We start from the raw sequence: 12,213 nt of genomic DNA, 5'->3' as shown, positions 1-12,213 counted from the left end.
CCCACTGCTAATCAGTGAAGCCTACTGGCCATCCCTGAACACAGGATTTTCTAGGTACTCATCAAGCTTCTCTGTGACAAAAGTCAGAAGCCAGGAGAAGGTCCTAAAGGGATACACCCGAGATCAGAAAGAGCTAAGACTAGAGGCTTTGTAGAAAAGCCAGGTCACTTTCAGAGACAGCTCAGTTGGGGTCCCCAGGTTTCTCCACAGCATAGTGGTTAAGAACACAGACTTGGGAACCAGACTACCTGGGTCTGAACCCAGATTCCACTTATCAACTGTCAAAGCTTGGGCAAGTTACTTATGCTCTCTGTGCCTCAGTTTCCTCCATTGCTTATTTAAGATAAAATGGGCTATTATTCATAAAACATTTGGGACAGTGGCTGGTGTGTGTAGCTGTTATGTAATGTTTGTTAAATAAATTATCTACTGAGCATCACAGTGTTTCCTCACCCCAGGGTATGGTGAGAGGGTAGCAATGAGTCTGGGAGCTGGAGGTTCTGGTTAAATGTTTAAGTGAGGAGTTCCTAGTCCAGATGAGTGAGACTGGACATGGGGAGCTCCTGACCTCATCCTGGTACCCTAAATCACCTCTGATCTCCAGACAAACAGATTCTGAACCTCCCCAAATGGTCACAGGCCACATCCCAGCCTTTAGATCTTAAACTAAGTGCGCAACAGTACCCCCAGGCCCTGTGCTGTAGCCTATACCAAAGGAAGGGCTTATATCAAAGGAGTTAAATGTATTGCCACTGGGAATAGAAGGCAATTTCCTCCCTGAAATCTTGGCTCTCCATGCTTCCCTCACTCCACCCTCAACAAATGTTCAGGATATGAAATTGCTGAGGCATCACTGCTTCCTACTTCCCTTTGTAATCTTGGTTCCCTTATTGTAAGAAATACTTTGCCTTGAAGGTCATTTCTCACCACCACCTCAGCCCAGGAGCTTCAGAAGCCCCTACCAGGCAAGTTCTCCTCCTGCAGCAGCTCCCTCAACCCAGGAGGATGAAAGTCTCCATGGCTGCCATCTCCCTCTTCCTCCTCCTCATCACCGGTGCCCTGGTGTCCACGGCTAAATCCTCTTCACGTGAGTGCAATACCTTGTCTTCCTTCCATCCTTGCCCCTGTGAGGAAAGAAGCAGGAGTAAAGTTGCTGGAGAGACAAGGAGGTGGTCTGGGATCTTCTGAAATTGGTTTTGTCCAAGGCCATGGAGTGAACCTGCCTCTCCACTCCCTCAGTTCATCTCTCTTTGCCATTAAGTAAGAGTAGCCCACCTCATTTGGGGGACATTATCCCCAGGGATACAGAGGAGCCATTTGTCTGCTTGCCCTCTGAGATTGGGGCTGCCGGCTTCCAGGGTCAGCCCTACCCAAATGTGTGGCCTTGCTTAGGTATGGGCTGAGGGCGACCACAACAGTGGGGGTCTCACCTCAGTCACCTTTTTCCAGCTTATTTCTTAGGATGAGCTGCCTTTACACACAACCAAAACCATGCCTCACCCTTCATCTTTACCTCAGCTTCTTCTCAGAAACTGGGAGGAAACAGAGGGGGTTGTTGAAATAAAGCCAGTCTAAAGTTAGTGGTAATCTGGACAGTTCGACTTGCCTCTCTGAGAAGATTCCTCTCAGAGGAATAGGTTGAGACTGGTCTCAGGAACCAGTGGACCCCTTATTCCATTCTTTGGAGACAGAGGATGCTACCTGGAATGGAACTGGATAAAAGACCCAGCTGTTCCCTTCCCACCCAAGCATCCAGCTGCCCCTCTGCAACCTCAGAGGCCACTGCCAACACACGCAGGGTTCTGTCCAGGCTGAGCACATAACATGCACACCCCCAACACTCCACTCCATGACTGCAGTGCCTACTTGTTTCTCCAGGGCCCTCGTTCTGAAGTAACCTTCCTGCTACCTCCATAATTGAAGCTTGAAGGAACGGATTATTTCCAGTCACTCTCTTGCACCTGCTATAAGAGCCATGAAATTTTAGAAATCAGAAAGTAACTGAAAAGTTCACCTAATCCAGTGATGTCTAACATTTTTTAGACCAGGGAACCTTTCTTACAGCAAAAGCTTACTCAGACACAGCAAAAAAGGGCTGAATGGAATACTATCTCTATAACTCTACTCCCAAATGCATCAGTACCTCTGAAATAGTCCCCAAAGCCCCAAGACCCCCAGAAACTCAGTGTAAAAACCACCAATCCAGTCCAACAGGCTCATTGACAGAGGAGGAAACAGAGAGGGGAACAAAGTTACCATGGGCATATGGCCAGCAAAGGCAAGAGAGGTTGGGTCCTGGGTATCCTGACTCCCTTGGTGTCCTTGGGCCTTGGTGTTGGCTTCCTTCTTTGCAGGACAGGGGTTTAATTGGGACACAGGCAAAACCCCATTTTCCCAATCTCCCAGATTGGGAAGGGCTGGGTCTGCACTCCCAGCTGGCATGTGTCCCTGTCTCTATTGGCATTTCTTCCAAATATCTCTCCTCTTTGGAACACCTTGTCGAGCCTGCCCCACAGGGATGGTGTGTACTCACTGAGAAGATTTGGGCTTTGCTAATCTTCAATCTGGAGTTGAAGGTCATCAGCCAGTCTTTCTAGGAGAGGTTGAAGAACAGGAAGGAGGGTGATTGTGGATGCAGGAGGAGGGAAAGAGGAGCCGGAGGACCGAGTGTCTGCACAACCCTCCCTCCAAATTCTGTGAGGCCACCTCCTCCTCCTTTCCCTCTTCCACCCTCTATAGTGCAGAAGCAGCCAGCAGCTCTGGCCTTTAGCAGAGAACCCAGTGTCCACTTCCCTCCCTGCTCTCTCCTCAGGAGGACCTTACCACCCGGCCGAGTGCTGCTTCAACTACATTGCCCAGGCAATCGCGCGCCATCGGATCACGGGTTATTATGAGACCAGCAGCCAGTGCTCCAGGCCCGGAGTGGTGTAGGTGGCACCCACACACCATATACCAGGGGACAGGAAGCCTGCAAGCCCTGGGGGATAGGGAGGAACTGGAGTGGGGACTCCCCAGAGCACCTCTCAGGTGCAGTGACAGGCAGCGGAGGGGAAACCTGGGGGCTTTCTGGCCTGGCTGAGCCTCTGGGGAACCAGGAGGAAGCTGAGCCCATGCATGGGGAGGCATCAGGGGAGGGGAAGGGAAGGCAGGAGGGCACTTCCAGGGGCAGGAGAAGCATGGAGATGGATCCAGGGGCCCCGAGGGGCTGGAGAGCATGTCTCAGAGAGGAGACTGGTCTAGAGCTGCCTCTGACAAAGAAAGAAGAAACAGCCTAGATGGGTGAGGAATCTGGGAGGCTGACCGGCTCACACTTCACTGCTTGATGCCTGAGTCTGTAACCCTTCTCCCTTTCGCTCCATAGCTTCATCACCAAAAAGGGCCATTCCATATGTGCCAACCCCAGTGACGTCTGGGTCCAGGACTACATCAAGGACCTGGAGGAGAAATGAGCTGGCCATCTGAAGAAGAGGCCAAGGCCCCCCTCTCAGTCCCAATGCTCAGCCCCAGACACCTTCTGGGAGCTGTCCTGCCTTGAATTAAAGACCTAGAATTCATGCCCTCCCTGTCCTCATTCATTTCTACCAGATCTACTCTTTGGAGCCCAGCTGGGTGGCACTCTTGGCATCAGGCTTTGCTCTACAGAAATGTGGTCAGCCCTAGATGCAAAAAAACAGGTCAGGCCTGTGATGGGGGTGGCGGGAAGCTAAGGCCACCTTTACATAATAATCATCATGATGATAACAGATACCATTGCCTTACCACTTTCTACCTTTCAAGCAGTCTGCTAAACAGTCTGAGTGTATTATCTTATTTATATAAGCTACACAAGTGTAATGCTAAGAATTATCACCTGATTTTGCAGGTAAATCTTCATAAAGTCTTCGTGGCAGCCAAATTTCAAAGTCCTTTGTTCTGTGCTGCTCCCAAGGCCCTTGTTCCCAGCTATCTGGGATAAGAATGATTTTATCCAACCCTTCCCCCTCCACTTGCATATATCAGGTTGTACTATATTGTTATGCCCATTTTTGTGTCCTCCACCAAGGCCTAACAGAAAGCCTGGCCCATACCAGGTACTCAGGAAATGGATGGACTGATGGCTGGATAGAAAGATACAGGAATCAAGAGGATGCTATGCTCCATGAATAATACCCAGCTGCCCCAAAAGCTCTCAGACCCATCTTCGGGGTTCAAGCAGGAGATCCTCTTCCTCAGAGTAAGAGCATGGCCAGTGTAGGTACAGTGCCCACCCTTCCCAGGCCACCATCTTCCACACACCAGGGCCAAGAAGATACTTATATGCTAAAGGTACAACCAGGCTTCCTCAGACCTCCTCACCTCCAAAAACAATGGTCAAGGGGGTACCCAAATACATACATACTACCGTCCTAAAAAGCCATAGTGTCACCACCACTGCCTTGAACCCACCAGGACGAAATGCATTATATAGTTTTTCCCTATTCATGAGCAGTCATGCAAAACAGCAAGCCCCATAAGGATCTTCATACGCCCTGCCTCAGTCTACTTTCATTTACTGAAACGCACCCCACTATGCCTCTAAAGCGCCTGCCAAAATCCCCTATATCTTCCATGTCTTCTCTGAATTCTACCTTCAATCCCTGGAATGGGGTCCTGAGGCAGTCTGAAGAGAGAAGACGCGGAGGGGCAGGTCAGCCCTAGTCAAGGCCCCTGGCCGAGAAGCTCAGAAACACCGAAGAGATTATCACGTGCGTGGGGTTGGAGCGCCCTCTGCTCGCCGTGATTGGCCGCGGTAGCCGGTTGGATAAACCCATATCGCAGACAAGCAGGAGGGCTGGCCAACTAGATCTAAAGGTGGTTCAGAGTCCAAGGTCCAAAGAGATAAAAGAACATTAACGAATAAGCCAAAGACCTCAGCAATAAATGAGGACTCAAGGATCGCACATTGTTTTTTCTCAGTATTACTAACACAATCTGTGACGGGAAAAGGTGTGAGTTGAGCCATGTGTCCTTAGACTGGGGATGGGAGGCATCCTTTTCAGAGGCCTAAACCCTATCCTCGCTCCAGTCTGTGATCTCTCTAATCCTGCTTTATTTTCACCCTCCCAAAGACCGATCACCTGAGGGTACTGGGGTGGTTCCACCCCCTTTCCTCCCACTTTCCCCAAAATAGAGATGGTGGCAGGTAATGTGGTGAAATCACACGGATCTGGTTTGCAGAACTGCCTCTCATCTCTGTGACCTGGGAGAATTTAACCTCTCTAAGCCTCAAGTGGCCTCGTTTATAAAATGGAATAATAATCTCCGCTTCACTATGGTGAGAATTAAGTCAAACAGCACCTATATAAGGTGGCTGACACACAGCACACGTGAACCACGTGTTCCCTTCCTCTACTCCTCTCCTGGTGAATTTAAATCTTATTAATTCAGGGCACCTGGGTGGCTCAGATTGGTTGAAGGTCTGACTTTTGTTCAGATCATGATCTCATGATTCATGAATTTGAGACCCCCCCCCCATTGGGCTCACGGCTATCAGTGCAGAGCCTGTTTGGGATTCTCTGCCCCCTCCTCTCTCCACTCCTCCCCTGCTCGCTCTCTCTCTCTCTCTCTCTCTCAAAAATAGATAAACATTAAAAAAAAAAACGTATTAATTCAACTCTGCGCCAAGCCCCACCCTTCCTTTTGGCAAACAGAGGGAGGCACCTCTTCTCTCCTCCACCCACTCTGAAGTGGTCAGAGTACAGAGAGCAGCTGTGAAGTCAGAGTGGACAACCAGCCTCCCCTGAAGCTAAAGGTCCCCCGGAGAGGATGAAGTTCTCTGTGGCTGCCCTCTTTCTCCTCATCCTCATCACCACTCCGGCTTTGTACGGCCAGTCAAGTGAGTCCACCTGTCCCTGCAGGGCTGGAATGAGAAAGGGCAGCTGGCAGTGAGGTGACATCAAGAGTCCTGTCAGGTCTCTGTCATCAGCCGTGGGCCCTCCCCCCTCCTGCAGGCACACTCCTCAAACTCTCTCCTTTGCAAGGAGAGCTGGGCTGGTATCTAGATCCCTTCTGGGATCATCAGGCAGTTCCAGGAAGCTGGGTCAAGGTCATGTCAGGAATCCCAAAGATGGAGAATAGTGGGTGATCATTTAGGAGGAGCCAAGGAAGTAATAGGAGATACGAGAATAAACGTGAACAACAAAAGGAGAGGAAGATAGCTGGATAAGAAAAGCTACAGGTGCTCTGAGAGAGCAGGACAAAAGGTACTGGGAAGGGGGCTGAAGTGATGTTTGGGGCCAAGCCCAGGGGTGGGGAGTCTGAACGTAGATACTCTTCCTTGTAGTGTCTGGCACAGATTTCTGGGACTATCATGGCAGCCAAAGGAAGGCCCAATGGGATGCCCAGGTGTGCAGTGCAGGATTTCATGGCCTCTGTCCCCATTCCCCAGCCTGGGTTTAAATAAAGGCTATAGAAAAGAGAAAGGGGTTGAAAGGTTTTGGGAGCCACAGGATGCTTGGGACCTATGGAGAACAAGGTTTGTTTTTCCCACTCTCTATCCCTGCCTCAACCATCATGTGTGAGGACCTGGCAACAAGAAAGAGGCCAAGCCACTCAGACTTTCCACATACCAACTTCCATGTGCCCCATCCCCTTTTTTTCTCCCTAAGGCTACCTTTAGCATGTGGTCTGGTCGGACTCTGGCATACAAACTCTCAGGGGAACAACGGTCATGCACACCACATATTCTGCCCACATGCTCTCAAGATGCCCCCTGGACTTTGTCATCTTTGCTTTGAGAACCAGGGTCATGGACGTCACTATGTGCAGAGCTGCATCTGGGTGGCAGGAGGTAACATTGCCCTTAGGGAAGGTCAAACAGACCACTACGATGGGTTCAGTCTTCAAAAAGGTTTCAGAAAATGGCCCACCCAAAGCATGGATCAGCCAAATGGTACTCTTGAGATATTCCAATCTTGGCCACCAGCTGGAAGCAAAGGGTCAGGCAGCAAAGGGATCTGCAGTCTGCAGTTTTGGGGGCTGGGAGAGGTCTCTACCTGCCCTCTTGTTTGATGTCCCAACTGATGAGTAGTCAGGGAAGCTCAAGAGAAACACAGCACTAACAACCAACCAAGGCCAGCATTCTGACAGCATCAAAGAGAGGGGGGGAAGTGGCATTTCCAGGCAAGAAAAATGGTCAATTACTACCATCTACTCTTAATTGTAACAAGCACTGACTGAGCCTTACTATGTTCTGAATTAAGGGTTTTACCAGCATTTTCTCAACTAACCCTCACGATGATCCTAGGACATATAAGCATATTTTTACCCTAATTTAATGGATGAGACCTAGAGAGATTTTTTTAATTTGCCCATACTTCAAATCATTTGGTCAAGATACCGATTCCAGATGTCTGACCCGAAGCCTAAACAGAACACTTTTCTTCCCACCCTAACTTCTCTGGCTCACTGCTCATCTTACCCTCCTCACTGACTTCAGCCCCTCTAATGCTGCTAGGATAGAGTCCACAGCTCAGAAGGTGTGCTAGTCTCCCCTTCCCTCTCCAATTCTGTCTCCTCTTCTTTCTTCTCACATTGCATTGCTGCCATCTGTAGCGGCTCAGCATTCCCCAGACACTCGGCTTCCCCCATGCCTTCATGCCTTTCTCTTTTCCAGATCCCACAACCCTTTCATCTGCTTCAATCCCACTCATCTTTCAAGAAGCAAGCCATGCACTACATGCTGTGGGACTTCTTCCTCAGCCACCCAGGCTGGGGTAGGTACCCCTCATTCTGTTTTCCACAATTCATTTCACTTTCCCTTTTCACTCTGACTAGACAGTGAGACGCTCCAGAGTAATGACGGTGTCTTCCTCAGGGTTTTGCCCCCTTAGAGCTCAATATGTGTTGGCCAAATCAAGCCCTGGCTCACCAGCAAACATGAATAACCAAGTCACTTGCATTTGCTGAAACTCAGTTCAGAAGCTGAAGGTTCTAGATGTATGTCCACCCCGCCCTTCCTTTTTTCATGTTCTCTGTTACCCATAAAGCTATCATCAGTCCCTGCTAACAGATGGTTTTGCCATCAGAAGCATGGAATGCAATGGGTGGGAGATGAAGGTAGGCAACCACGGGCTCCCTCTATCCCTACCTGGTTCAGCTTTCAATGTGATTCTCTCAGAAATTCCTGAGTCGGTGAACCATTCTCCCACCTGCTGCCTGAAGTATCATGAGAAAGTATTGCCAAAGAAATTGGTGGTGGGATACAGAAAGGCCCTCAACTGTTACCTGCCAGCAATCATGTAAGCATACCCTGCAGACATTTCTGTGGAGGGGGAAGGGGAACTGGGGCCAGAATGAGATGCACAGAACCAAGAAGTCTCCATGCTAGAAGCAGGAGAGTCGTGCTTAAGGGCTTGGGCTTTGAATCTCGCAGGGAAGTCCTCGGTTGCTTATTTTTTTAATATTTACTTATTTCTGGGAGAGAGAGAAAGAGGGATAGAGTGGGAGAGGACAGAAAGAGAGGGAGGCAGAGGATCTGAAGTGGGCTCTGCGCTGACAGTAGCGAGCCTGATGTGGGGCTCGAACTCATGAACCACACAAGGTCATGACCTGAGCCAAAGTTGGACGCTTAACCTACTGAACCACGCATGAGCCCCAGGCCTGAGTTTAATTCTTGATGTTGCCACTTATAGTTTTGTGGACTGATAAATGACAGCCATAATGGTACCCATACCTAAGTATCTTGGTTGAGCAGGGAACAGGTTGAAACAGGGACAATGAAGCCAGGTCTAGAAGCCAGAGAGGGAGGCCTACTGAGGGAATTCAGATGGGGGAGGCCTAGGGATGCAGTAAAGAGTATGAGGTGAGCCCCCAGTGAGCTAAAAATGGGGGAGTGTGGACTGGACCCCCACCCTACTCCATGCTCGCTGACATTCTAACTCTGCCTCCACAGTTTTGTCACCAAAAAGAATCGAGAGGTCTGCGCCAACCCCAACAACAAATGGGTCCAAGAGTACATCAAGGATCCCAATCTACCTTTGCTGCCTCCCAGGAACTTGGCTCAGGTTAAAAGTATTAGAACATAGGAAGGCCAACCCCAGCTCTGAAGCTCTGAAGCCTCGGTGGGAGTCCAGGTTCCGGAAAGAAAAATGCAACCCTGTGAAAATGCAGGAGGCCATGTGGTCTGGATGACAGTGCTATTGAAAGAAGCTGGCCCCTGATGCAAAAAGTAATTAAAAGTATTTCAAACACTTTCTCAATCTCCAGAGGAAATGCCAAAGTTAAGGGAGGTGGGGATAAATACATTCTCAATACACAGAAATATGTATTTCACATCTTTCTCTTGGCTCTGCCTTTGGGGCCTCCCCTCCCACCTGCACACCAGCCATCCTAAATAATTATGGCCAGCTTCCGACCTGCCACATCTCTGGCCCCTTACTCATGAAATGCCTGATAGAACTCCTGACTTTTCCTGTCCATGCTTATCCCTTTACTAGATTTCTTTTTCTTCTTCTTTTCTCTTAAAACATTTCTTTTTTAGCAACCAGAATGGGAATATTCACATGCTAATAATTTTTGTCCCTGTTGCAGAGGTTTTGTTAGATCCCCAACACAAAAGAGAAGTATAGATCTCAGTATCTCCAGTTTACTCATGCTGCAGCCCCATCAGGGCTTCATTCCTTTTTAAGGCTGAATAATGTTTCATTGTGTGTATGTACCACACTTTGTGTATCCATTCATCCATTGTGGACATCTGAGGATCCATACCCCCTTTTCTTGACATTAGCTAGACTTAGCGGATCTTGGTTTCCATTACTGGTGCCAAAAGCACTTTAACTTATACAATGGCCCATCAGTCACCAGCCAGGGCCTCAGAGACAGGGAAGGGTCCAAGACTCTGACCCACAGGCTTCCTGCCCTTGTCCTTCCACAGCGAGGAAGTGGTACATGTTTTAGAACCTCCTGGCCTGGAGGTGCCTGCTCCTTGACCCAGAAATTTCTCTTCACCCTCCTTGCTATCAGAGCTGAAGCATTACAACTGAACATGATCAAATTTCTCCCTCTAGTAGCTCACAAACCAGGGACAACAGAATCACTAACAAATACAACATAGTCAGGCCCAGATCTTTGTTTGCAGAGGCCAAAGTGGACATGGAGGGATGTCAGGGCTTGGATTGACACAGGAACCAGAACAAATTCAGCATGTACACCCAAGGCAGCAGGAAGTTTCAAAGTCCTTAGCAAGCACCAGGGTCAAAAACCAGGGAACCAGAGTTCACAAGCCTAAAGGACAGGATGGAGCTGAAAACAGGAAGCACAGGCCAGGGCCAGGATCCTGGCAAGCCAGAAAAGAAATGTTGTTTGTTGTTTCTCTGTGTGTGTCTCTCTGTCTCTGTCTCTCTCTCTTCTTTTTTCTTTTTCTTTTTTTCTTATTTTTTTTTTGATCCATCACAGTTCAGAGTTGAGATGTCAATCTAAAAGCCTAATTGAAAATCTATATACAAAGTCAAATTCCCACCCCAGCACATAATACAAAGCTTGCCAGAAACTCCTAACAGTTCAGAACTGGACATACTTTTCTTAGGTACATTCAGTTGTTTTCAAAGAGGGCTATTCCTCATCTTTTCAAGGTAAATAGATGCCTGGCTTTAGACACATGCACATACACACAAAGGCCCTCCTCATCAGGACACACAAGGGTCTTCTAGCCCTGGTCATCCTAAAGCAAAGACCTCATCCACATAAACCTACACCTAACCAGCTTACTTGACTGTCAGCCTTATGGGACGTGGGTGATCAATTGGGAGGGAATAGAAAATAAGGCCTAGAACAGTGGGTGGTTTTCACTGCTGTATCAGAGAAAGGCCTTCAGCTCAAAACAGAAGACCACACACAGCAACATGGAGGAACCAATGGGTAGGACAGGAAGGCAAAACATGAGGAAACAATTCTGGGTAGTACAACGAGAATTTTATGTGGAGGTGAGAGTTCTGGCCACATGTCCCTTCTCTGTACAGCCATTTGCTGCACCATGAGCATTTGAACCAGATGACCAGATGTCCTGGGGCTGGATTTGGCTGGCCTGTAAGAAATTGTATTTGGCCTGGCTCCAGGTGTGTTGTAATTTGCCATAATCCCTGAACTTCTGCCATTGTCGATAGCATGAATGTTTTCTGGGGCAAGATGGCAGCCCCCCCCCCCATTGCTCAGTGAGAGCCTCCCCCAGAGAATCAGGGTGGGTCCAAGCCCTGAGGGTCTCTGAAATGTGGGATTTTGAAACACAACCCCATCTGGGGGCGCCTGGGTGGCTCAGTCGGTTGAGCGTCAGACTTCGGCTCAGGTCATGATCTCATGGTTTGTGAGTTTGAGCCCCGCGTCCATCCCTGTGCTGACAGCTTGGAGCCTGGAGCCTGCTTCAGATTCTGTGTCTCCTTCTCTCTCTGCCCATCCCCCACTTATGCTCTCTCTCTCTCTCTCTGTCTCTCAAAAATAAATAAATAAATGTAAAAAAAATTTTTTTTAAATAAAATAAGAAACACAACCCATCTGAGATAAAGCTGGAGGGAGGGGCCGCCTGGCAGGTGGACAGCTTGGACATGGACAGGGTAGAGGCGAGGAGTGGACGGAGGCCTAAAACAAAGGAGGGTGCTTGATTACAGGTGGGTGAGAGAGCAAAGTTCCTGCGCCAGAGACTGGAGAGCTGGATGAAGCCATTTCCATCTCTGCCGCACCAGGGCATATAAACTCGCACACAGATCCACCCACTAGTTGGCTAAGCTGCGCCTCCTACTGGAGAACAGGGCCATTACACTTAGCCCAGTCCAACTGTGCCCTCCAAGCACATCCCCTAGAAGACCAGCACAAGTCACTCCACCTGCTTAGTGTACAGACTATAAAAGTCTTCATAGTTTCAGTTCTAGGGGAAACTGGATGTAACTTCATTCAGGCTTCATTCTGTTTGCTGGTTAACTTATTTGTTTTCTTTCTTCTGTTTTTGCTTGCATTGTTTTCTTTTTTCTTTCTTTTCTTGCTCTTTCTTGGATACAGAAAGGACACTTTATGTTTACTTTTTTACTTTATTTTATCATTTTATTTTTATTCTATTTAACTTTATTTTATTTTATTCTATAAATTTTTTTAACTTTTAAATTTTTTCTTACCTTTTTTTTCTTTCCTTTCCCTTGTTTCTCTATTTTATCAAGCTTCTTTCAACAAGCAGACCAAAGCACATCTAGGATCTAGCTTCTCTTATTT

General features: G+C 48.3%; 2 protein-coding genes and 1 long non-coding RNA gene across 4 annotated transcripts in view; 2 read left to right on the top strand and 1 right to left on the bottom strand.

Annotated features, from left to right (window-relative positions):
* Nucleotides 1-919: 919 nt before the first annotated feature.
* The window catches only part of LOC124513112 (uncharacterized), a 30,053-nt gene continuing 18,759 nt past the window's right edge, over nucleotides 920-12,213 (bottom strand). Inside the window, exon 2 of the long non-coding RNA XR_006962300.1 lies at nucleotides 920-1,124. This is a non-coding gene — a long non-coding RNA (uncharacterized LOC124513112). The remainder of the gene's footprint in view (nucleotides 1,125-12,213) is intronic.
* On the top strand, nucleotides 1,005-3,554 carry CCL14 (C-C motif chemokine ligand 14). The gene is made up of 3 exons (XM_047080854.1): nucleotides 1,005-1,087; nucleotides 2,813-2,927; nucleotides 3,362-3,554. The coding sequence occupies exons 1-3, from the start codon at nucleotides 1,006-1,008 to the stop codon at nucleotides 3,447-3,449; spliced, it is 285 nt and encodes a 94-aa protein (XP_046936810.1). The 5' UTR covers nucleotide 1,005; the 3' UTR covers nucleotides 3,450-3,554.
* On the top strand, nucleotides 5,559-9,204 carry CCL16 (C-C motif chemokine ligand 16). 2 transcript variants are annotated; one of them, XM_047080851.1, is made up of 3 exons: nucleotides 5,559-5,854; nucleotides 8,138-8,258; nucleotides 8,912-9,204. In XM_047080851.1, the coding sequence occupies exons 1-3, from the start codon at nucleotides 5,785-5,787 to the stop codon at nucleotides 9,042-9,044; spliced, it is 324 nt and encodes a 107-aa protein (XP_046936807.1). In that variant the 5' UTR covers nucleotides 5,559-5,784; the 3' UTR covers nucleotides 9,045-9,204. The 2 variants fall into 2 exon arrangements, with proteins under 2 accessions (XP_046936807.1, XP_046936805.1); XM_047080849.1 differs by lacking the exon at nucleotides 5,559-5,854 and adding an exon at nucleotides 6,290-7,733.

Source organism: Lynx rufus, unplaced genomic scaffold (genome assembly GCF_022079265.1).
Source record: "Lynx rufus isolate CCGP_SWC_20201006 ecotype Redwood Valley unplaced genomic scaffold, mLynRuf1.p SCAF_18, whole genome shotgun sequence".
NCBI classification, from domain to species: Eukaryota; Metazoa; Chordata; class Mammalia; order Carnivora; family Felidae; genus Lynx; species Lynx rufus.
The sequence above is the reverse complement of the archived record's forward strand: the minus strand, read 5'-3'. Positions and strand labels throughout refer to the sequence as shown.